The sequence below is a fragment of the Apteryx rowi genome, unplaced genomic scaffold, assembly GCF_003343035.1.
Source record: "Apteryx rowi isolate R43461 unplaced genomic scaffold, aptRow1 scaffold_2, whole genome shotgun sequence".
Taxonomy (NCBI): Eukaryota; Metazoa; Chordata; class Aves; order Apterygiformes; family Apterygidae; genus Apteryx; species Apteryx rowi.
Window position 1 is genome coordinate 3,776,568 of NW_020448307.1, and position 25,769 is coordinate 3,802,336.

A 25,769-nucleotide genomic window follows, 5' to 3' on the forward strand; every position below is an offset into this window, starting at 1 on the left:
CAGAGAGAGCTGAGCCATCTCTCACTGTGGGCCTTGTTGGTGAGAATGAGATCTCTTGATTAGAAACGTAAAGAGACTTCCTGGATGTGCAGGTGTTTACAGGATATGAATATCTTCCTGTGACAGCCGTCATTCATAGTTGTGCCTGCAAGAGGCAGTTAACACCCCAAAAGGACAGAAACAAGGAAGATTAGCAGAAAGTGTCAGTTTGGGTTGGAAAGGATATGGGTTTATTCTGCTATAATTGGATGAAGTGAGGAATCTAAACTGCACAGGGTTTATCGCAAGTTGAGGTTTAGATTCAAACTTCGGTAGCCATTGCAATTCACCTCCTGCTCTTACATTTCCAAACAGTTCTGCCTTCTTCACCCTATTAACGAGCAGAGGAATCCACTGTGAGCATCTGCAGAGCCTACGCCATTGCCTCGTGGTTACGCGGTTGTGTGCATCACTCGCCAGCCTTTTAGATCAGGTACAAATCCAGCATTTTGTCTGGGGTTGATCACTAGCTGTAAGAAACAGTTTTCTGCATCATGACTTTGGCACTGAGCTTTGTTTGGGCGGGGGGGGTGGGGGGTGGAAAGCCCTCCTGCTACCAAATTGTGTATTCTAGGTCGAAAACTGTGTTGCAGCTGAAATGCTGATAAAAGCACTAAAAGCAGAGCTGCTAATACAAAGCTATAGCAGCAATTTGGTTTGCTATCACACAGTAAATAAGAGCTACCTGCTATTCTTTGATCAGCCTTTTTTCTGTTATAAACTGAATGTGTTGACAAATTATGTCACCAGAAAGAAATTCAAGTCTTTGATGAAATAAAAGGAAACATGCACATGCTGGAAGTTTAAAAATGTGCTTAAATAGAGTGGAATGTGATTTTTGCATGGCTGCTGTCTTCCTCGAGGTGCCTGACAAAAGCTGGGTCAGGATCTAGGCACTTCCAGGCCAACGTCCTCCTGCTGCAGGCCAGGAGCAGCCGCTGTGCACTCAAAAGTGATCCCCCCATGGGCTTTCTGAGACAAGTGTTTTAGCCAGAACACGAGTTATAGCCAGATGTTACTGATTCTGCCATAGACCTTTTAAGAAGAGGTTGGCACAGATTCTATAAATAGGTAGAAATGAATGTTTGTTTAGAAGAAAGACACCTCTGACAAAGCTGCACCATGCAATATTGAATGGTGATAAGGAATTGGGAAGGCGTGAGACTTGGATCTGTGGCTTTCAGATGAGCTGTGTGAAACTTCAATAACAACATAACGGCGGTGCTTGAAGGGTTTGGCAGAGCTTAGTCCGAGTGAAATTCAAGGCTGCTGTGAACCATTTCCCAAAATGTTGTACAGATCAAATACTACAGAAGATCCACTGAACTAGAAACCAAAAGGTTTCCCTTTCTCTCCTTTTCATAGAACTTGAAGGTGGTGCCAAGTCCAGTGAGACAACATAGATGAGGGTGAGGTATAAAGTCGGAGTGCAGACTTGGATCTGAATTTTCCCAAAGCCTGGAGCCATTTAAATCCAAACTTTTAATTTGCTCTGTTACAGAATACGAGGCTGCCCCTTGCATTCTCCCTGCTCCAAGTTTTTCTGAAGCGCAGGGAAGAATGAAACGGGAGCTCTTATTGAAGCCATTTTTAGTTCTGATGTAAATAAATGTCTCTGCAGTCAAGCCCTCTAACAGCTGGTTCTTTCCTAACTATAGGCATGTTGTTGAAAGATCATTTTTTGTGAAGTAAACAGGAGTTTTCAAACAGTATCAAAACTGTGGTCCAGCTGGCTCCATTATCGTGTCTCCAACAGTGACCAGCTCTAGATACCGCAGAAGGGGATGTGAGAGATGTAGTGGCAGGCAGATGTGCAAGAGTCTATTCCCCTTGATTATTCCCCAAAGATGTCATTCTAATTTTCAGGGACTGGCTTAAATCTTTGCATCTCTTAGCATCTTTGCCCAGACTGCAGGGCTCTGGATATACTTATCCATATAGGACTCTGATCTGTCCTTGAATCTTGCTGATTTATTAGCATCAATGACATCTTCTAGCAGTGACTTCTTCAACCTAATGGCATATTTTATCAGTTTCAAATTTGCCACTTCACCTTAATGAGTATTAGTTGACCATAAATTTTTCAATATTACACTGAAATTGTGATCTTTTATATAGTAATATACTCAAATTAATAGGAATTAAACTCAGAGGAATGATATGACATAGAAGTCTTTAACATACCTTTCCAGTGCACAAAACCTTGGGTAAATGCAGTGTAGTTAAATCATCATGCAATGAAGTCCTGAATGAGAAAGTACGGCAGTGGGAGATACTGCGTTATGAAACTAGGCCTGTTCATTTTGAGGAAGATTTGAGAGGTCCTGCTGTGTATGTGAAAGCACTCTGGAACTCAGCTTTTGTAGTTTGTTTGGTTGTTAGAATTCGCATTGCGAGTGATACATTTAATGTCTGTGCTTGAACATTGTCCATGAGAGTGGCTGCACAACCAAAGCTACTTATGCACAAAATGGGTCTATATTGCCTAAACGTGTTCCTTTCGTGTCATTGCAATTTGGGGCGAAGTCAGTGGAAAAAGGCAGAGTTTGTTCCCAGAAAGGCTGAGGACATGTCCAAATAAGGAAAGACTTGTTGTATGTACCAGAGCGGGAATTGCTGTAGTTCTAGACAAAATATCAGGTGCAAAATATTACAGTCAGGGAACTTGAGAGTTAGTGTCACTTGACTGCAGAGGCTGAGGCACTTATGAGAATCCTATTAGGACTTTAATGCATCTTTAATGTGTAAGTACCTTTAAAAGTCTGGTTCTAAATGGTTAATATAAATTGCATTTTTTTTGAGTCAGTATAAACTGTGTAGTTGACTCTAGTATTTTATTCCTCTTGTCCATAAATAATAACTTAAACAAGGAAGACCACTCAAACTATTTTATAATTTAGCTTAATAAAATGGGGGGAGACCCTCAAAGTTAAATACCCCATTTTGTAACACATAAAAACATGTTTATGACAAGCCTGTGAGCTTCATTTACAAAGGCTACTGCTGAAGTGTGTAGTTTAAATAGATTCTAATGCATTAGATACATAAAAATGACCAGGAAAAAGTTCTGTAAGTCTGTTACTGAGGACTGTAATTAAATTCATTCTCTTTTTCATTGATGAAAAAGAAAAATTATCATTTAGAGGCTTTCCTGGTTTTCCAGGTGCACTTTGGCATATACTTTTTCCATTCCTTGAAGCATACGATTTTCACCAGTCTAAAAGCAGCTCTGTCCAGTGGTCTGACTTTTCAGTGCCTTTTTCTGTTGGGGGAAAAAAAAAGGCCTGTTTGAAATGGTAAATAGGAGCTGGACAGCTTCTCTGCCAGGATAGTGTTTCAAATCCACTTGGTCCAGACATGAAGTAAGTATTAGCATGTCTGGAGGGCTGGACCTTCCTGTTTTATTGAAGTGACACTGCTGACTTTTTTCATACATGTTCTGACTGCTCCCGCCCTGGTACTGGTGTCTGTGGAAGTCAGGCGAAGCAAGCAGCACAGGCTGTATTTCGCAAAAAAACCCCTACGCTCTTGTCTAGGTTCTTTTGTCATCGAAACTGATGAAATCTGGAATAATTCATCTGAAGTCAGTGAAGCTCTGCTGGACGATACTGACATAACCAGGAACAGACTCTGGTCCTTTTTTCCCAGCGCACTTTAACTTCCCGTGGGCCGGGAGCCCAATCTGAGCTATATTGGGTTCTCCAGCTCCGCTGATTGACGCATGTGGAGTGCCACACTGGGCAGGCAGGCAGGCGCTGCAATTAGCGGCACAGACTGGCAATTTGTCTTGATCCTTCTCTCGCGCGCGTATGGCTCAATAAATACATTTGATCATGACTTTGATAAAGCTGCTGCAGCTATAGGGGCTCAAGAAATCAGTGTTTAGTCAATTTTTAACCTGCGGAAGTACCCAGCGACAGGGTGTGGATCCATTTGTTCAGAAAACAGCTGAATCGGAGAAATGAAACCTCTCACCAGGAACAAATATTGTTTGACAAGGTCAGGGGTAGCAAAATACTTTTCATGGTATTTTTTGCCCGAGGCACCTCACTTCTGCTGCCAACATAATATACAGGACAGAGATGATAGTATTAGCAGTGAGATAGGATTATTGATGGCTTTTCTCACTTTATTCTTTGCCTCTCATCAGCGCAGCCACCAGCGCAGCATGGGGAAAGCACTACATGAAGTTCCTTCATTGTTCTTTTTGTTAAAATTAACCTGCGCAGGGATGGGTTTTGCCCTGGAGGAGAAAGGGGATTAGCCCTTCAAAATCCTTTTGATCCTTAGAGATCTGCAGGAGTCTTACAAATCCTCCAGAGAAATCTTTCATCTGTGATAAGTGGAGAGAGGTGTCATGGGCTCCTTCTAAAGGGTCTGGGGAAATAACTGCGGAAAGCAAGCCTCCTGCACCCCCTTAGGTGGAATGTTAGGGATCCACAGACCTGGAAAGGCTGAAGAACCACTACTTCAGACACAACCAGGTGGAGCTCTGTGCTTCTGTCTCCATGTCTCCTACTGCTTCCTATTGTTTCGCCGACTTAGAGCTGTGCTGGCAGAGACTTGCCGGCTGCAGCTGCCCACGGAAACAAACTCTTTAACCTAAAGGGAAGTTCATTATTCCAGAAGGGCTTTGCACTCTGCCTGTGCAGGGATAGGCCTTTCTCCTGCCTTAAGATTTCTCTGTAAGATTTACACATCTGTTTTGCCTTACATCCGCATGCGCTGGATCTTGCAGGAAAGCCTCTGCAAATAGGAGGTCACAACTGTGCCGGAGTTGAGCACCTTTTTGCTGTAGGTAGAGGGCTTGAGCCGATGACTGAGTGTTCCTAGCAGGGGAAGCCTGGTACAGATTTATTCCAAAGCCTCTTTGCACCGCTCTGGCAAGACTTTAAACTGCCTGAGTTCAAGAGAAAGCCAAGATTCCAGGCCAAGAGGGTAAAATGACCTATCTGTGATCTCTCCAAACTGGCTTAATTTGAACTTGAAAGTGATCTCAAAAGCCCTGCTGCTTAGTTTTTAAAATATAACCTTCTCCCTGTGAATGTCAAGTTCAACCAGTAACCAGCTTGAAAGCTCTTAAGATCCCCATACTGCCTTCCTACCTTATAAATGTGCCTCAATCTTCAGGGGAACATCAGTGACTATGAAAGAAGGTCTGGGAGGATTTTTCAGCTTCCTGTAGTTATCTCAAGCCTTCATCTCTAAAACACAAAGGCTTATATAGCCTTTGTATTCTATTAGTGCAACTCTGAATGTCCTCATTCTTTAGGTATTTATAGTGACTTATATAGCTCCCATAATAACTCTGAGTGGCTGCACACCTCACAACAGTGTGTATTGTTATCCCCATTTCACAGATGTGGAAATAGGGCACGCGGAAATTAATGATTTGGACAGGACTTCCTATAACCAAGTGCAATGCTTTGGCTGTAATACCACCTTCATATAAATTTATAAGTCATGTAGTATATTGTGGACATCTACTATTTGCTTTGCCTAAAACAATATATTATTAGGAAGAGACATTAAATATTGTTTCAAGACTAGTGCCCTAATTTTTCAGAAGTTCTGAGGATCCCCAGATGTCACTGGACTCGAAGCAGAGACCCAGGACCTCTGAAAACTGGGCTGCTTTTTAGGTGCTTAAAGAATGGCCTTTATATGTACCAGCAGAACAGGGGATTAACAGGAGGTGGAGAGCTTGGTTAATTCTTACAGCTACCCTTGATCTCGATCGATAACTGAGTCGCAGAAGGGCCAGGTCCCTGCAGACCCGCAGCGGTAGCGAGCAGGGGTGCAGAGCTCCCGGGGGAGCTCGTGCGGCGGTGCAGGGAGCAGGACGATGCTCCCCACCGGCCAAACGAGGCTGCTGAATCTCCCAGCTGCAAAATGCAGGGTCCCTGCTCTCTGCCACAGTTTCACCGTCTGCAGATGGTGAGTTGTGATAGCTAACTGCCACGCTAAAGTGGCATAAAGCTGAATTATTTTCCAATAAAATGAATGTGTGTACCCTGGACTCAAAGTGCACGTGAGTGTTACCATGCTGTTGCTGGTCACGAGGTTGATGCAAATCGCTAGGTGAAATTTCATGGTGGGAGTTATGCAAAAAGTGAGGCTGCTTGGTGAAAACAGTTCCTCCTGGGTGCAAATGGCTCTCTGCTTCACAGAGCTCAGTAGTAGCTTCACAATCAACAGGTTTTGTTTTTAAACTTAGAAATCCTTTTTATCCTGGCTTGCCGTTAGGTTGGCCTTGTTCTAAGATGATGATCCTCCCACTGTCCTTCCCAGTGCTACCAGTTCAGGTTTGTTCAGAGCTTGGACTATGTGGCAGTAGGACTGTGATGTGTTATTTGCTGCAGGGGTCGAATTATTTGGATGCTTGATCAGCACAGTATTGTTTGGAATATAATATTGTGGTGACATGCTAGGCTGCAATGTGCAAATTAAGTTCTTTATTATTATTCCCTAATGATAGAATGGCTTTGGGATCCACGGTGTGTGCAAACAGGAAAGGTTGATAACTGGGCTAAGGATTGATGTTGACATGGGAGCAGACAAAAGACTCCTTCCTTGAGCTGTCAAAGTTGACTGATTCTTGTACCTTCGCTGCGTGGTGTATTTATGCATCCAGAGGTATCGCCGTTCCTTCACTTTTGCACAGCAGGCCAACACAAAGCTCGGGTATCACTTAAGAACCTGTTTTTTCATATCATCAGGAAAAAATTCATTTGGCAGATGTAAACAGCTGAAATGTCAGTGCTCTGAGTTGGGCCAAGCAATATTAGCAGTGCCTTTGGCCTCATTTCTCACCTTGTCTTTCGTGTTGACAAGCATCCAGATGACTTGAACATCAGAGCTGTACCTTTAGGGGTTTGGGGGTTTTTTGTTTTAAATAAGGAGATCTTGCCTTGTCCTGAAATATGTGTAAACTTCTGAAAAACGGCCTCTCTGGGTAAAACCAAAGCAATGGCAGTGTGTAGCTGGTCTTTTGTAATGTTTTCATTCATCTTACTGTAGGACTGTCTGTACCGTTTTATACTGTCCGTGTGTATAACAAAGCCTGTTCCCACTCCAGAAGGCCTGCAGTCTAAAGCCATGCCTCCTTCGGAGAAATTCCCTTCAGCATGTGTACATCAAAGGTCTGCAAAGCCTTCAGTGCAGATGTGCTGCACAGATGTAATCTTTGAAAATAGGTAGGTACAAACACAGGATGTTTTAAGACGGATTACATTTAGCGCAGTTTAATAGTTCTTTACGGCCAGAGCCTTAGTGTGCTTTGGTTCACGATGGTAATTAGTTGGATTAAGTTGCACCGGTCTAAACAAAGTATTAATGAGACAGTTACAGTAGGTGGAATAAGCAGCAGTCGTCCCAAGCCAGTGGCAGAGGCAACCGTCGAGTGTTTCCCATGCGTTGTGCCCAGGTGCTGGGTGCTCCTGGTGCCTGGCGAGGGGGTCTGCAGCCTGACACCGCTGCCGTGCCGGCGCGGGGACCGGGCACCTGCGACTGGTTCTTGCTCTTCCGCTCAGTCTGCAGAGGGGCCACGAAATCCACGGCGGGGGCGAGACGGTGCCCTGGGCGGCTGGAGCCAGCGGGCGCAGGCGGTGCTGCATCGCTGCCACGGGGCTGCGGCGCGGGCAGAGCGCGTTTCCACCGCGCCAGGCACAGCCCGGCCCGGGTCTCGGGCTGCTTTTGCCTCCGCACCTGGGTTTGCCCCCCTGGAGCTCTGCAGTGGCCTTGACTGAACTGGCATGGGGACCGCTTGTACTGCCGAGGTCTTGGCAAGCAAACGGGTACCAAAACCCCATCACGAGTGCTCTTAACGTGCAAGAGACGAAGGATTTTTGGGAGAAGGTGAAGCAGCAAGGATAGAAGTAGACACAAGATCAGATTACATCGTTGGTATGTTTTAATTACATTGTTTAATTCCAGTTTCTAATGCTCTAAGAGTAGACATCAAATAGAGTGCTAAAATTATTTGAAACCAAGCTGCAAGTCTCAACATCAGAATGCCTCTTACACTTATCTGTGACCTTTTTAACACTAAAACCACTACATTATTATTATTTTACATCTTCAAATTATTATTAGGCTTCTGAACTGTGCTGCAGCTTGATTTATAGAAACTGCTTAGTCACTGGCGCTAGGGCTGGACGGCGAGCGAAGGAGATGCTCTTCGGGGTTCGAGCGGAGGCTGCTGCCAAGACCCAGCCGCTGCCCTTGGCACGTCGTTGAAAGCGCCGAGCGTTTCCCCAGCCCGGGCTACCCTCCACTGCTACGTAGCTTCTGAAACTCTTGCAAATAAAATAAACCTTCCTCCCTCTAACAGCTATAGGTGAATAAATTTAAAGGTCCGATTAAAGAAATAAGAATCCCCTCCAATTAGTTGGGTGAGATTCATTTTGTTCTTTGAATGGAAAGCGATCTTCTCTTTTGCTGTTCACTTCACCCAGAGCAATGCCCTAGTTTTAGGGAGGCTGCACTTCCGTGAAGCTGAGATTTGACTCTTGGAAGAAGCAGTTTGCTTAACCGAGAGATGTAATAAATGACAGGGAAACGAGCACTTTCTGGAGTGCTGTTGAAACCGGTGGCGGGGGGGGGCCGGCGGCGAAGAGGCACCTCCTGCTTTAGGCTCGCGCCCAGGGCAGGCGCGGGAGCCCGCGCGGGGTGTCCTGCGGTGTCACCTGCGAAGGTGCAGCCCTGCGAGCGTTTCCCCTGCAATCCGTGCAACGCCGCTGCTGGGGGAACGGGGATTTTCAGAATTTAAAAAAAGGAAAAAATGGGGGGAGGGTGTCTGCTGCCGCACACTCACATGATGAATCGTGATGGTTTCAGTGACCCCACTCATGGGAGTAAATACTGTGAAGAGAAATTACAGAACAGGCCCTTACAAGAAGAGGGTGTTTTTTTCTGGATTTTACATACACTGGGGCACAGTAAACTTTAATAATTTACCACTGTCTGAACAAACCAATTACAAACCTGTTTCTTTTTATTATTTGCTGAGTAATGACTATACTAAGCTCTTTATAAGGCATATACAGTGTAGGGCTGAGGTTTGTGATTTTGTATATGCACTGAAGAGTTAGTGACATGTTGTCCACCGTTTTTTTTTAAGTGAAACCTCACTGCCAGCGCTGCCACTGTGAAGCTCGTACAACAGGCAGTCCTGGGTTTCTGCGTAGCTGCAAGCTGGATCCCTTCTAAGCACGCAACAGGCAGAGGAAAAAATGAGATCAAACATTTTCATCCCAATTTCTTTTGCGTACAAGTTTAAGAATCAGCTAGTGAAGTGTGCCTGTTTGCAAACACCCTGGTATCTTGAGGGTTTAAATGGGATAGTTCAAAGAGCACACATCAATTAAGTAGCTTATTCTGTAATTTTATTCACACTGGAATAAAACATTGTCAAATATTTTCAGGGAGCTAACAGAAGAAAAGCAAGGATTATATTTGAGAGAGTCCAGTGGATGAGAAGTGTCAAAGGTACAAAGTCCTAAACTGCTGAAAAGAGTTGAAAAGAACAGATTAGTTCTTTTCTGACTCAGCTGCTTTATTCTTTTTTATGTTGTTTTTTATTGCCTTTGCTCCTATAGCGCCTTGTGGTCACCCACAGTGAAAGGTCTGTAAAAGTGAAAGGTTTCGTGGCTGTGAAGTCACCGGATAACCAGTATTCATTGCCCAGTCGGACACGGTTACAGTTGTTTAGAATACGGCCAGAAATGGACGGGAATCAGTCGGATTATGTAACAGAATTGGACTAGAATAAAATAGGAGATGGGAAGAACATTAAAAAGCCTGTACCAAGGAATTGCACACCCAGGAAACAATGTCTTTTTATGTATCTTGGATGTCATAAGTGGCATATGATAATCCAGTGATGTTCATAGCCATTTCATGGAGCATCTAGCACCACAACGGTGCGTTTCTACCCTTCTCTTCGTCAAATAATTGCACTTGCTCCTGGTTACGATACTGGGTCACTGTTCTCAGGAACTTTGCGTCTTATTTCTGACACCGCCTCTCGGTCTTTGAAATAGCATGGCTCAATCTGAGCTTTCAGTCTTGTAAATCTCCGGTACTGTGGGATTGCTGGAGTCCGGGATCGGATGGGAGCCTGGCTCCGGAGGGGGCGAGAGGGCGGCCGCCTTTGGCCCCGGGCTCTGGTGCCAGGGACCCGCTACCTGGTGCTCATCAGGTGTCAGCGCAGGAGTGGCTGAAGGAGGAAGGTGCCACCTCCCTTAGCTTCTGTGTCCAGGTTTGCAAGTTTGCCGTCGTGTTCGGGTGCTCGGGGCTGCCCTGTGGGAGCAGTGAGCCTGATCCCGAAGGCTTTACTTGCTCTCCTCTTCGCAGGGGTATCTCTGAGGACCTTGTTCTAAGTAGAGACATTAAGGCTTGGCCTAACAATAATCTTGTTGACTTGGGGTATTGGGGGGCATAAATTCAATGCACTTGTGTTTCACTGAGCCTAGTGTTGGCTGTGACTCTTTTGCTAAAAGGAAATCTCTCCTGAAGCCAGCAGGGCCCTAAATGCAGCAAAAATTAGAATATATAGAAAATGAATCCTGGCCTGACAACATCCTGCAGTCCTTTCTCGGTTTGTATCCATTCCTCAAATATTGTCTGCCTGCAGTCCAATAGTAAAGTCATATTTATTTACTTGGCTCCACTGCGTTAATGAAAAAGCCACTTAACAAAACAAATAGAAGGAAGGACATTTGCAACCAATTATGGTATTGCTGATGAGTCAAATTTCAGTAGAAATTACATGTTGAAGTTCGTTCTAGGCAGCTGATCAATTACCTGGTAGCTTGGCATTGGTGTGCGGTATCAAATTAATAAATCAATTTAATTTCACTCGCTATGCCAGAATATATATGTATATTCAATACAACATCAATATTATATAATGATGGTTAAAATGAATTGGCCAAACTCTGTGCTCTCTTATCTACTGTGCAACCCCACTGAAGCCCAGCAGCGCTCCAGCAGAGGAGAAGTCAGTGTGGAATTTGGCTAGCTATTCTTTAAATATACCCTTGGGCATAATTTAAAATCATGTTTTTAAAGCCTTTCTTTTTTGCAACCACAAGGGAAGTTAGCGCTCCAGCATATAATTCAGGGTTCACCAAATTGCCAACGAGCTATCTGCTTATAGAGGAAGGCTTGCTACGTGCTCCGGCTCCTGGGGAGGACCGGAGAAAAGAGCCGCTTTCTCTTCAGTGGCATCTTTGCTGTTTTCTGCCCGGCTTCCTCTTCTTAATTAATTCTGACATTTTAGCTGTCATGATATGAACTTGTTTTAGAAGTGCAGCCCCGAAGCACCGTTTTTTGCTGAAAATGAAGTTTGCTTTAAATATCGGAAAGCAGACATTTCCAAATGCCTGAAAATTTTGTAAGAGGCTGGAACGCTGAATTACAAGAGATTCGGGAAGTGCCAGTTGTCACTTGCTTCCACACAAAATATCACCGGTTTTAATGCTTCGTGCTCCTGTATTTTGTTCCCGTCCCGTTGGATAATGTTGCTATGATCTGCTTCTTAGCCCTCGCTTTCTGTGCTAGTGACAATTACATTCCAGCAGTGGTTCCCAGCTCTGCCTTACCTATCCTTCAGGGAATACGCTATTATCGGTAAATGTTTATATTTTGGTAGCATGCACAGGCCCTCGCTGGGAACTGAGCCACGGCTGTGCTAGGCGCTTTGCAAACGCAGAAGAAAAGACTATCCCTGCCCCGAGGGCCTTGCGTTCTGCAGGTACGAACCACCTGGGGGACGGGGATGCGGCACGCCAAAAAGGAGCGCGGTAAGGCAGCGCCCCTGCTTTGGCAGCGGAGGTGTCGTTGCGTTTGGCTGGCGTTTAACTGAACGCGGAGGTGGGGAACGAGAAAAGGAGAGAATCACAGCGCACCGGCTGCCCGGCCATAGCCCCGACTGCATCTTGTAGGGTTTTTGGCAGAAGCGAGTCGTAAGGAGAGTTTTGAATGAGGAGAAAGGAGTGGCTGTTGAGATTTTATCGGGAAGGTTTTCCCAGGCTTGAAGGAAAGCTTGGGAGAAAGCAAGTCTGTGCTTAGGGAAGGAGCTGACAGACGGATTGCGGAGGCTGGCGGGCAAAGGTTATGGGTTGGTCGTCGGTAGGCAGCTTGTTGGCTCGGAGAGGTAAGGGGAGACGGGGAAGGGTTTTAGGAGCGAGGGCGAGAAGCTAAGGAGCCTATGGATTCTGTGAACGAAGGACCGGTGCGACTGGGGGTGAGCAGATGTGGTCTCGAGGGCAGCCGTTTGCCGCGGTCAGGGTCTTAGACCTGCAGCTTGCGGTAACCGATGTGTGAAACGAGGGAGGCTGGAAGGAGAGGCTGGTTATTTAAAAAAGGGGATTTCGGAGATGTTAAAGAGAAAAAGAGAAGAGCAAGTTTCAGAAAGGGTTTCCAGAGAGAAATCTAGTCTGAAGCGTGTGGGGTGGATGACGCTGGGGGCCTAAGTGGGTGGGAAGAAGGAGGTGTCACCCATGTGACAAGAAAAGGGGAAGACCAGGGAGGACTGCAGCAAGCCGTCAAACCCTTACTGCAAACGGTGCTGAACTCACGTTAAAGAGGACAAGTAGCGATGGGAGTAAAAGGGTTCCTGACTCATTTCTGTGTGCTCCTGCAGGCACAACGTGACCCGGAGGCTTAAGCGTGCAAGCCTTTCCGTCCCACCTTGGTGGGATAAACCCTGCCATCCCCTGACACAGCTGCCGCATGGAGCTCGGAAGGTCTCTCCTGCCCAGCGTGGGAATCCTCCAGGGTTTTCCTGGAGGTTATTTTAAGGGGAGAGCCTTGCTCCCTGCTTGAGACAGGCCATAGTCACCAAATCGCCTGTGACCCGCAGACGAGGGAGGTTCTGCCACGGCAGAGCCGTGGTCACCTCCATCTGCGCTGTCTGTCCTGCTGCTCCTCGCCAAAGCTGGGACCTCAGAGCCTACTCCCGCTTCCCGGAATGGAAGTTTTTCTGAGGGTGTAAAAGGGCCACGCAGCCTCTGGCTTACATGGAGGGAGTGGAGAGCAGGGATTTGAACTGTTTCATACATATGTTGCGTTCTTTTTGAGATATTTATATGAGTATTTGTAGGATTTTTTTTTATGCCGTTACTGATGGTAACTTATCCTTGCGTCACAAAATGTAAATGAATGTGGGGAGTACCCTGGAGTTTTAGTCAGTGTGTTTCTCCATAATCTGACGCTAACTTCACAGTTTCTTTTGGTATTTCCAAAACTTCATAGCCGAAAAATACTATGAGAAAATCTTGTCTTGTGGTGTTTTATCCTTTCTAACTCTGGCCATCACTCAAATCAGAAATGGCAGTGGCCTGTGGAAAAACGAATAATAATTAAAAATGGATGCTTACTTACATTTTTTCAAACCACCAAGCTAATTTACCCATTCCTAAGAAAAGATGCAATCCAGTAACATTTTCCTAAATGCCAGAATGCAGAATAATGTGTAGATGAGGTTTTCAAAGAAGGTTTCTTTATATTTGTCCTGTGAAATGAAGAAGATAATCAGCTGTTTCTTTCTCCCATCCCACATATTTTCATCTAGAAGGTTTCTATTAAGTGTATTTGTTTTCCTTCATTCATGTGCTTGGTTGGAAAATTATTTCTCTTTATTTAGACTTTTCTGTTTGTTCATGTTAGAGTTCAAGGACAGGGGGATTTATATTTTTATCTATATATGCAACCAGGTAGGCTTAGAGAGCATCATATCCCAATACGGTACAATATAAAGAAGGCGTAAAATCCGTGATCTAGAGAAATCAGAAACTCCAGAACCCACCGAAACAGACGGCCTCTGGTGTTACGACGTGGCGGGTCAGCTCTGAGATCAGTGGGAACACTATCTCTGGAGAAACACGGCACCAGACAGGCCCTACGGCCCGTCTTTGCTTGGGGCGCGCAGATGACACACACAAGGATGGGCATCTCTGGCAGCCCTTGATCCACAGACTTTTCATCCTGCTGTGCCATCAATAACGCATTTGCATACGAAGGCAACTGGGTGAGTAATAGCTGCCTCTGCAGACATCAAATGCTAGAAGTGTTTTGCGGTAAACCTGTTGCTGCTCTGGGCAGGGAGGATACACTTAACTCAGAACGGCCGGGATGAAAGCCTTTGTGGCAACATCTGTTCTTTGAAAGTGGCTGAGCCCAAGCAACTGTTTCGCTATCAGAATAACTGATCTACCGAAGCACTTAGCACCACTGCGCAGAAGAAACGGTGCCAACACAAACTGTAGTCTTGAGCCCTCTTGCTAGTGTTCATATTTGAATCTCACTCCGTCAAAACATTGCTGTTAGTTGCAAGAAAATGCTGGACTTAAGGGAGTTTCCTATAGGCTGCTGATTCAAATCAGGCCGCGCTGGTGCATAGCGAAATCACAGCAGTCGCTCCTGGCCGGCTGGTCCGTGTCCGTGTGAACTGCCGTGGTGGTGTTTGCCCAGTTCCTAGCCCGCAGCGGTGCCGTGGTGCAGACCTGTGATTGCCACCGCAGTGTGAGTCCGGGAATAAGCTAGATCTGAACCTCAAGCATCTGCTTGTATTTAAGATGGTTACTTCCACGTCAGGTGGTGTTTTGTAGCTGATGGAAGGACCGAGGACCGGGGTGCCGGACTGCTCCTGACTTTGGCCTTGGCCAGTTATATCAGTGGAACAAAACTTTGCTCTGGGTGCTTCTGTTTTACGTGGAGATAATGATGCTGATCCCTTGATGAAAAGTGCTATTAAAGAACCACATTAGTATTATAATGATTATTATATTGGCTGAACAGTGTACAGGAGCTGCCAGTGCTTCTGCTGTGTGTGCCCTTGCAAAAGGAAAAAAGAAGGAAACTATGGTAGGGGTTTTTTCCCCAAATGTAAGCTGAGGAAACGCATGATCTGTGAAACAGCTAATACAGTTTATTTACTGCGCAAATCTGAATATCTCTCACAATTTCACGTCAAGATAAAATCCAGGCATTTGGTTAAAATGGTAACTTAATGCTCTAGAGGTTTAATTACCACCACTCTACAATCAGAATCAACATGAAGTGCAGTCTGTAGCTCCGAACTTCAGCAGCAAATGGAGCTCTCCACAGAACAGCCAGTGAAAGGGAGATATATAGCGTGCACTCAAATTTTGTGGTCCTTTCCACAGCTGAACGTGCAAGTCTGCTATTGCTAACTATTTTCTGTCAAACCTCAGGTTCTCCCTTAGCTGTTATCAAACTCCACAGTCTCTTGTTACTATGTTTTAGCTATCACTGTCTATAACTTCTATATAAACGTGCATGGTACTGAACGAACATCGCTCCCCCGGCCCTGCGGATGTCTCAGACAATGCTGAGATCACGCCACTGACCACATCTACAGACTTCTTTCCTAAAGGATTTAGGACTTGCAGATCAGACATAGGGCCAGCCTAGGTCTTACGTGGTACTCTTTTGCCTCTGCAAGCTAAGATGTCTTTTTCCCAGTGCATTTTCTGAAGGAGAAGGCCTGACTTCTTCACCCGTTACAGATTTCTGTGAAAATTGCATGCGCTCTGTATTTTACTCCTTACTGTGCAAGTCAGCTTTTTAGTGAATTTATCCACATTACAGCCATGCTCCTGCCTGAGGCTGAGGTAGATGTGTGCAGGCAAACGTGGCCAGCACAGGTATTGCTAGCAAGGTGGCTGCAGTGCCCTGCCTTTTGCTGGAGTTTTTCAGCCCCTGGATTTGCATCACTTGATGCTCCTGAACTGCTTAACAGGGCAGAGCTGTTTCCCCGGGAGCTGTAGCAGCAGCTGCAGAAGTTGCTCTCGGAGGAACTTTGCTACCGTTCCTGCTGTCCCTCTGCTAAAGGAAGAGTTAATTTTTTTCATAACCACCAGCCCCGTACAGCAAGCGACCCATTTTGTATCCTGCCCCTGCTGGCCTGTGGAAATAAGAGATACCCTGTTAACAATCCTTGTCCAAACAAACCGTCGGCCTGGTTAGTGCCAGCGCTTTCCATCCAGGAGCAGTATTTGTTTTTCCATGCTCTTAATCTTATAAATTGAATCGAGTCTGATAAAAGTGACTTCCAGGCTATTGCACAACGTTCGGTGTCTGTCAGGATGGGAGACGCGCAGACCTGACCTTGAACTCGGGACGTTTTCTCCCCACAGGTAGAAGCTTCCCAAAGTCGGCACCGTCCCTCCCAGGGGGGGAAAGGTCTACGGGAGCGCCCGGAGCAAGGCTTCCCCGGCAGCCGCCCTCCCGCGGCAAACGGCTCGGGAAAGCCGAGCTCCGCATCCTCCCCGCGGTGCCGGAGACTCCCCGGAAAGAGCTGCAGCTCTAGCAGAGCATCGTGTTCTTTCTCCAAAAAGGCGGCGGAGGAGAAATCCCGTCCATATCTGGCACAGTTCAGCCCCCAGGGATTAATTAGAGGCTTTTCCAGCTTTTCTTTCAAACCCCACAGCGTTGGTCTCTGACCCACTGAAGAGGGAAAGGGAGAGGCATGCTCTCTGGTGAATCACCAGGCTGTTTCAATTTTCAGTTTTACATTGCAGGAATATTTTTTTCCCAGGGGAATACCACTGCAAGGCCAAACTTGGGCTTCTCCGCGTCAGACCACTGTCATTAGTACGAGCCGCAGACCTGGGCGAGGGGCAGGACAGATGATCCCCGGCCTTTGCGGTCCCCTCTCCTCCTGGAGGCTTCTCTCCTACCCGCTGCCTGCGCCCCTCGGGAGCCAGGGGCAGGCGCCGTCCGCGGAGAGGCAGCCCTTTCCCGCGGGAGCGGGGACGGCAGTTTGCAGCCACCGGTGCTGCTGCTGCTGCTGCTGCGGCCGCGAGGTCTCCTGGACCCTGCGAGGTCTCCTGGACCCTGCGAGGCGCCGGGGCCGTGCGGCCTGGAGGAGCTGCGCTGCCGGCGCGTGCGTCCCCCCCGGAAACCCCCGGGGCTCCTGCGACACCAGCTGCGACGCGGGGCTGGGAGCGCAGCCGCCGAGCCCCCGCCGGCCCGTCGGGCAGCAGCAGGGCAAAGCGGCGCCGGAGCTTTTAGGTTTCCCATTGTCATCCCAAAGCTCTTCCTCCTCCTCCTCCTCCTCCTCCTCCTCCTCCTCCTCCCGCTGGGCAGCAGGATGGAGCCACCTCCAGCTGGCCTAGGAGGCTTATCAGCGCTGTCTGGCTGGGTGTTAACGGGCCATTTGCATAAGTACCTGTCCCCATCATATGCCACGCAACTCGCTGGGTCTCGTTTTCTTCCGGCTGTCAAGAGAAAATTAAACCGACCCCCCCCCCCCGCTTTCGCACCTCGGCAGCTGGCGCTGTCTCGCGTGCGGGGAGCGCTGGGCTCCCCGGGGACGCGGCCCGGCGCTCGGCACTCGGGAGGGCCTGGGAGGGGGCCGCGCGATGGGCAACACGCTGTTTCCTCCTGACGAGTAAGGTCAGCCTTGCTGTTAGGTGCATCATAAGTTGAGATGCTTAAACTCAGGTGCAAAGGAAGACTCACCCTAGTGCGCCAGACTAACCCGTCGGGATTTGCTATATTAAAGCATCCGTAGGTCCAGCTCTGCTCCGAGTGTTGGTCATGACCGTGGAGTCACCTCTCCAGGTAGGAGCTAAGCGGGCTTCTTTCTGGTCGTTAGCTCTGAAAGGGTTTTTCATCCATAATAAGAAAGTCATTAACGTTAAACCTTCACTGCTAGGTACGATTGATTTGAAGATTATAACCACTATAAAGCGCGTATGTGTTGCATATACAATGTGTTAAAATCCTGGCATGGAGGAACTGTTGCTCCGGTGGTCCTCTGCCATCCGTGGAGCTCACCAGCGAAGCCGCTCGGACGCACGGCCATGCTGCTGCAGCCTGGCGGGACCGATTGCCGCGGTCTGCTCAGATGTAAATCCATACCAATAGCTCGTACGTCCTCTGCGAAGGGGCTGCAGCCCCCTCCCGCGAGACGACGAACGTAATGATTTGACGAGTCTTCACCCTCTCTTGCCCCTGTGATATGTTATAAATCAGGTGCACAACCTCGAGGTCCTCTGGCTTGCACTCACTGATTTCCAGCCGCCCTCTATGTGGGATCCTCTCTGCAAGGAGCTGGTAGCATCCAAGTATTTTCTTCGGAATATTGCCCAGAAATGCGTACTGCTGGTGTGTTGTACTTCGCTTCAGTGGCTGGTGAGTCAGTTAATCAGCTGTCCCTCCATCTATCCATCCATCCAGCCGCTTCTTATATGTAAAGGTTATTTATTTTAGACACTACACCTGCAGAATAGCATATTTCCAATGTGGCTGACATTCATCAGTATAAACTGCTTTTGATGAAATATCGGTTGAGTGGTGCATGGTGTGCATTGCTCCTCTGATAGGGAAGGAGGGAAGTTTGGTGAGAAAAATAAGTAATTCATATCACGTTTAGTCCAAGTTGCTAATGTGACAGCCAGTATGCAATGTCCTGGGGCAGACCGAAGCGCAGTTTTGTGCGGAAAGAGGTGAGTTGAGAGCGGAATCACAGAGAAGCAGCAATTCGATGTGAATGTGACTGTTGAACAGGACCGGTGGGTTAGGCTGCCCCAAGAGAGATGGAGGGTGAGCAGCAGAGGGAGAAAATAAACGGGAAAATTAAGCAGGCGCTACACTAACAAAGCCATCAAAGAAGTGGCTAAATGGGGAGAAGGACCAGGAAAGGAGAGACTCATGAAGCCAGGAGGCAGGTGTCATAATCTCGGTCCTTCCTTTAGAAGAGCAGCACCCAAACTTTCAGCTCATGCAGATCCAATAGCCACTTCTGGAGGCCTTCAAGGGTTGTAAAGCCATGCTGGCTTCTGCAGTACAACCAGAAACGTATCTGATTTGTGACCAAAATTCAAATACCTGCATCTTTCCACCCTGGCACTGGCGACTGCATGTCCGGTCAGACGACGGGTGTCCTGCAGAGGACGTGGTGACGTGACTGGGCACGTACCCATCGCAGACACCTGCATCTGGCCACATGAAACAGGGCAGTGGGCACCAAGAGCAATTCGCTGCCCCGCTCCCCGTTTGCTCCCCGTTTGCTCCCCGTCGTCGGAAGCCGGGCAGCGCACCAAGTCCAGCTGCTGGGCTGGGCACGCTGGCCTCGGCGACAGCTAAGAACCCATTAGGTATGGCTGCAGCTTTCTTTAATTTACAGGCAGATTTTGTTCTTAGCTGCCCAGGCTAAAAGTGATTTGAAAATTACAAATCCCATAAAATGTGGATTATGTGGATATGTTAAACCCAGAATAATTGAAACTAAATTAGCAGGATTACTCTGGATTCGTTTGGTATCATCCGTCTTCCTCCTTCATTCCTCCCCGGAAGAGTTATGCCCTTCTGAGCATCGCGCTCGGAGCAGATGCGTTTCAGCGGCAGCCGACAGGCAGCTCCGCGTTACGGATCCCGGTTGCATTCGATGAGTGTTTTCCAGGCTCAGCAGTGATAACGAACGGAGCTGTGGGCCAGCGGTGCAAAGAGAAAATCAGACAGGACTCAGATGCCCACATGGTATGCAGCTTGCTCGGGAAAGCACTCGATTTGCAGGAATGGTGGCATGAGCCTAATTTTAGTGTCATTCTATCAGGGGGCAAAAAGACTAGATTGGTGTCTCCAAATTTCAGAGGAGCAGAAGGTGCAGATCTCGGATCCAAAATCTTCTTTACCGTCCCTCTCTAACAGCCCTTTGTACCTTATACTAATAAATAGTGCCGCACGTGCACAACTTGATCCAAACCCTGAAGAAATCGGTAGGAACTGCTGGATCCTCCATACTTTGGAAATCCGATCGTGCTTTATGTGACTCAGTATGTCTTTAGGAGAGAAATTTCAGGCACCATTTTTAAAAGCTGGTATTCTAGCATATTGTATCGGGTTCTGACAATATTTAGAACTGATGAATTTTCTTGAAATAAATACCGTGGGAAGCTGCAAATCTCCAGAAATCCCTCACTTTCCATCTTTATGTCTCTTTTCCTCCAGTACGTTATCAGCTGGTTGGCCTTGTGGCTACTCTTAGCTCTCTCCGAATCGTGCCGTCACCGGTCCTGCGCACCGTGTTTCTCCCGCTGGGTTTGCTGCAGTCGAGACGAGTTTACCGCTTGGGAATATTGCGGGGGCAATGAAGTAGCCGTGTCAACCCCCATATGGTTAAAACTAACCCCATAAGCAAACCTTTATCATTTTATTTATGACTTTTGGATGAGATAATGGGTTTCCACTTTGAAAATAAAGCTCTCTACTTCAACATTTATTTTCTATAAATGCCTTGGCATTTATATTGCAACAGGAGACTATTCAGTGACATTATCTGATAAATATCGTGTTATGCAGCTGCAATTTACAATGCATATATTTTTAACGGTGCTTCTAAACTAAATTAAATGCTTCTAAAATATGGTACTTATGGAAAACAAATGTCTGTTCTAGCAATTTTGTTTTTCAGGGTACACTATTTTTTTAAAACCAGATACCATCTTTATCCTGTCAGGCAGTAAATTATGCACTTGCACTTCCATAAATTCTCCCCTTGGGAACTTAGTCAATGAAATGGAAATGTCTTTTTCACACCCTCAAACTCCAGAGAAATAAGAGTGGAACAGCCAACTTAGTTATAAACTGGATGTCTACAGGGAATCCATATAAAAAGTGGATTAATGCCGTCTCGGTGCGCGTGTTGTTTAGCGTGCGTACCGTTCACTCAGCCGGTGCGTTGAGTTGTGACTCATATCTTTAATCTCTACCTTTTTCTTTTTTAATCGGGAGAGTAATCGCGTGCTCTGCGGCGCGGAGGGACCTGCAGCCCGGAGGACGCCCGCCGCACCGGGGCGTTAAGCTCCGGCCGAAGCGCGGGCGCCCGCGGGAGCGCAAGCCGCTTCGGCACGGCCGGCCCCTCGCCGGGGCGCAGCGCGGGAAGGGGCCGGGCGAGGGCCGCCCGCGCGACACCCCTCGGTGCGCGGGGCAGCCAGGCCGTCACCCGCCCGGGGCCGCCTGCCCCCTTCGTGCCACTATTCCAGGCAGCCTTTTGAGGAAGAGTCGTGCGTTTTATAAATTTGGACCTTTAAAAGCATAATCGTTAGCAGGCTCTGCCGTAATACTTGCTTTGAAACGTCCCAGCTGCTCCTCGCGCAGCTCGCCGCACAGAATTTGCCCGTAATAGTCAAGTTTCTTGACACCGAAGCTCAAGCCAGCTCGGGGAGCCACGTTACCCCCCACTATATTTAATCTGGAAAGCCTGAAATGCCTATAGGAAGGGAACAGAGGAATAGAAATGGGAAAGTTCCTTAGGGTGGAATCTGCCTACGGATCCGTGCAGGGGGCGAGGAGCTAGACCCGGGCCGCCGCCGGAGCAGCGCTCCGAGTCGTACGGCTCACCGCTGGTGGTTCGTGTTTCCCTGGATCTATTTTACTCCTGAGGGCCTTTGAAAGCCGCGGTTATTTCAGCCTGGGGATGCTGCTGTACTTGATGCACTTCGTAACAGAACTGAACGCGGAGAAAACGGAGGAGCAAACAAACAAAAGGAACCTTGAAATTCGGCAGAAGAGATTCAGCGCACGAGAACACGAGGCTGAGCATCGGCACACAAAGCCGCGGAGGGCGGCATCCTTCGGAGGTAATCCCTTCGGAGACTGCCATTTCCTAGGAAAATGTTAGAGCAGCTGCTGCATGGAGAGGATTCCTCAGCGACCTGCCCAGGGATGGCCGTTTGTAACGTTATAGCTATTTTTTGGTTTACAGTTTATTTTGATACGCAATTCCTAGCTACTGAAGGTAATTGAGATTTCAAACAAAATCTCACTCACTATCGACTGATCTGCCAAATCAAATTTTCTTCTCCTGTAAGTAGAGTATTTTCCCCGCATTTCGGAGAGGAAAAGAACTATGCAGAATGAGAAGGAAAAAGGACACTTTATATAATGATGTAGTAGTTCATTCTAGAAGATGGGAATGATTATTATTATAATTTAGAACAGAGCTTGTTCTTTTTTCCTGCTACTGCATCTGCTTACTATTCTCCAAGTTAACACCTATTTTAATAGAAGTCAAATTTCACGATTACAGCTGAATATCGGACAACCCTACCTGGGATACGGCTGCAGAAAGATGCTCAGCATCTTTGCGCTGCCCTCCTGGAGCGGCCAAGAGCTGATCTGGTCCTTGGGATAAATTAAAGTAGCCATGAGATGTCTTTGACTTCTTCCATCTCGCAGAGGCCTCAGAGGAGGGTATCGAAGGCAGTAAATTAGCAGGAGTGAGTCTCCTGCACTGTTTTCAAGTTGCACGGTGCTTCCGAAATTCCCCATCGGAGGAATTTCCCCGCTTCGGGGCCGGGGCTCACGTTACTAAATAGATAGTTTTGAAAGCTCTTGGAAAGACATTGAATTTTCCTTGCATTTGGGGATTGCTCGCGCTCCCTTGGATCCGTCCCGTTCTTGTGCCTGGCGCTAATCGATAGCACAGGAATCAAACCCGATGGCAACCCGGCAACTGGGTTTTCTTCTTTTCCTCTCCTCTGGGACCCGTCGGTGCTGAGATTTTTCGTCTTTGGTCAAGGCTTGTTGACAAGGTTTATTAACTCTTAAGTGCTGTGAGACGCGCTGTTCTGTAGACTCATCTTGGAGGCTGCGTTCACAACTTGGTGATCACTGATACCTGGTGGGCCAATTCCCCAGTAAAAATCAGTGGATTTACATGCAGTTATGCCAGCACGGCGTTTCTTCCAAAGCGCATTAACAGGCACGAAACACGAGCGATGAAAGCGGCAGTCTCACGGCACTTCGGGGGACTCGCTTCCAGTGACTGAATTTAACGCTAGAGCTCATGCAAAGCTAATAAAGGCTAAACCCTTCATTTAAAAACATCTGTTAATTCTAATTACGTGCTCATCATCCAAAGGTTACCTGGTTTATTCTTTTAGGTATGCAAAAATAAGCACTGGTGAATGAAGATGAAAGGCAAACGCTGCTGCTTTCTTCCCTGGAGATCATATTTCTTACTTGTTGCATAACTGCTTATTTTAGCATCGATCAGCTGAGCCTTTGTTGTGTAGACAATTCTGTCCTTTCAGAGGATTTGTGCAGTGCTATTTCTTCCAAAATGCTATTTTTGTTTTTATTATTAGATTTATTTCTTCTCTTAGCAAATGCCAACTGACAACACCCTGTCAGAGCTCTTCATAATTGTTATATAAATGTCTCGCTATGTAAACTGAATATCGTATATTTAATATACGTGACCTTTCTGTAGAAACATCCATCAAGTGTTATCTCTGTGTATATTAGATGTATGTGTTACATAGACCTGTTTGTAGACATATTTTGTATAAATGTGCATATATGGTAGCCAAAAATCTGTTAAGCGCATGATCAATGCTGCAGAGGGAAGCACTCAAAATTAAGAAATGTCAGAATTCAGTGCAACTTAATAAATGCCCTTTTGTTGGCGCAGAACAAGATTTTAATTGCATGATCGGATACTGTTTTTCTTCCGTACCTCTGTCTCGTGCGGCGGTGCATGAGACGGCCAGGGAGGTGCTCAGCAGTGCTGCGTCGTTCCCGTTGTCCAGCGTCCGATGCCAGGCCTTAGCTCAGCACATCGTCCACGGACCCGGCTGCTTGGCAAATCCACAGCCACAGAAACACAGCTCCGACGCGCGGGGGGCAGTTTTCAAATCGCAGCTGGGTGCTCGTGTTCCGGCTAGCGGAAGTGCAATGTCCAGAAATCCCAAAAAAGCGGCAGAAGAGTTTTTCGGCTGTGGTGCGGTTTAGGACCAAAGCGGTGCAGCTGGCAGCTTCCTCGGAAGACAGAGTTAGTAATTTCCTCGGGAGTTTTCCCATGGTTCTTTCCACTACGCTGCATCCGTGCTTGGGCACCTTAAGTGATCGTCCCCGAACACCCGTCCTGGGTCAGGGCGACACGCAGACGGATCGAGGTCAGAAGTTTCGGCTGATTTTGGGCGCTCTGTGCGAGAGGCACAACGTCTGCTTTTCCAGAGCATTTATCATGATGCAGCACTTTGCACATGCAAGCGCAGCACCCGCTGCTTCCAGCCGTAGCTGTAAGATGGATGTCAGCAAATCGGGCTAAAGCTCTCAAGCTGAACGCCCACAACATGGGAAATACAGTCAGCAGCGTCCAAAAAGTTGGGTTTAATGACTGTGTTAGGGAAGTCCGTGGCAAAGGCAAGGCGGGAATCAGGTTCTCCAGGCCGTTTTGCCCTGTCTTCGCTGTGAGACGCCGTTCACATCCCGTAGCCCATCGCTTCGCTCCACGGACAGTGTTTGGCGCTGCAGGGGCGACAGGGATCTGGCAGAAAAGTGTTTCCTTTCCCACTTAGCTACACAGCAGGTCCATCACATGCAGGGGTCACAGGAGAAAGAGACTGCGACTGTGTAACGATGAATTGCATTAGAATATATATGTATCGAAAGGCTCAATAAATTTAGACAGAAAGCCTCCACTCGGACATTTCCTAAGGTCTGGTGGCTTAACGCAGCGACGCGGAGGCAGGTGAAGTCGCGGCAGTGAGTGCTGCAGCGTGCCGGGCAGCGGGGCCGCCGCGGCGCCGCGCTGGCGGGGGACAGAAATAGCGTGTGGGCTCAGCGCTCAGGAGTCCCACCACCATTCCCGTGCTATCGGCAGAGCTTTTTTAGACTGACGGCTGAAGTGTCCTATTCTTCTCCGGGGCTGCTCTCCGGAGAAGAACCTCCCCAGAGAAGACGGCAACGTCTTATTTCTAAATGGGAAATGAACGGAGTGCTGTTGCAGCGCCGGGAGCCCGGGCCACCTCCTCTTCTGGCCCAAATTGCCTCCTTCCCGCGCTGCCCCTCCGCCGGGGCTGGCTTGTGCCCGCCGCTGCTCCTGCTGGAGGTCACCGCCAGGCCCCTCGGCTCCGCTGCCTCGTCCGGCCGCGGTCGCCACCTCCTTGGCACGGCATGCGCCCGCCGTGCCGCCGCTTGCTCCCAGTCCTCCTCCCAAACCAACTCCCCCTTCCCAAACTCGCCCTCTTTCTTCAGAGCGTTGGCTCCTGCCGGGCCTGGCACCGCGGAGGGCTGCGCCCACACCAGGCCCTGAGCACCCCGGCTTTTGGTGGTGGCAGGCTGCTTCCGGGGGGAATGGACTTTTCAGGGAATTCAGCAGCTGGAATCAGGCAGGTTTTCACCATGTGTTTGGAGCTGCTGTTTTTCAAGGACTAGTAAGAGGGCTAATTTGGGGGGGGGTTGTCTAAAGGACCATAAAAGGCTGCCCCATGGCTAGTTTCAAGACCCTATTTCCACATACACAGTCCAAAAAAAAAAAAGGAAAAAAAAAGCAAACCCCACAAGAATGAGCAATGTTTTTTTCTTCCCCTTCTGTCTCCGATCTTGGAAGAGCCAAAGGGTTTTGAGTAGTTTTCAGAAAATGTGCAGCACAGGCTCCCAAGACAGCAAGTTTCAGCCTAATTCATTAAAGTTTGGCAAATTATATGGGGAGCCGACACAGGGATGCGCAGCGGGGAAGATCGGGCTGCCTGAGTTGTTGGTGGTGGTTCTTGCCGTCTCTTTATTCCCAGTGTTTTTAACCACCAGCAACAGTTCCGGAGCGAACCAAACTGCGGAGACCGTAACAGCCCGTGACGGGAAAACCGTCTTTGAGCTGAATTTTAGCGTTCTGCGGCGGGGGGCCGAGCCCGCGCGGGGCAGCGCGGGGAAGGTGCGGCGCTGCGCGGCCGCGGGCCGCCCGCACC

General features: G+C 47.9%; 2 protein-coding genes across 7 annotated transcripts in view; both read left to right on the forward strand.

Moving 5' to 3' along the window:
• The window catches only part of JADE2 (jade family PHD finger 2), a 114,142-nt gene that overhangs the window by 21,708 nt on the left and 66,665 nt on the right, over positions 1 to 25,769 (forward strand). For 3 of the 6 annotated variants that reach the window (XM_026063298.1, XM_026063302.1, XM_026063303.1), the window contains exon 2: positions 355 to 472. The exons of the other annotated variants lie outside the window; for them this stretch is intronic. In XM_026063298.1, the coding sequence (XP_025919083.1) occupies positions 355 to 472 (118 nt within the window). The remainder of the gene's footprint in view (positions 1 to 354; positions 473 to 25,769) is intronic. 6 annotated transcript variants of the gene reach the window in all.
• LOC112964777 lies at positions 17,315 to 20,904 on the forward strand. Its single transcript, XM_026063304.1, has 4 exons — positions 17,315 to 17,922; positions 18,049 to 18,207; positions 19,315 to 19,554; positions 20,026 to 20,904. Exons 1-4 carry the CDS (start codon positions 17,803 to 17,805, stop codon positions 20,209 to 20,211), a joined length of 705 nt encoding a protein of 234 aa, XP_025919089.1. The 5' UTR covers positions 17,315 to 17,802; the 3' UTR covers positions 20,212 to 20,904.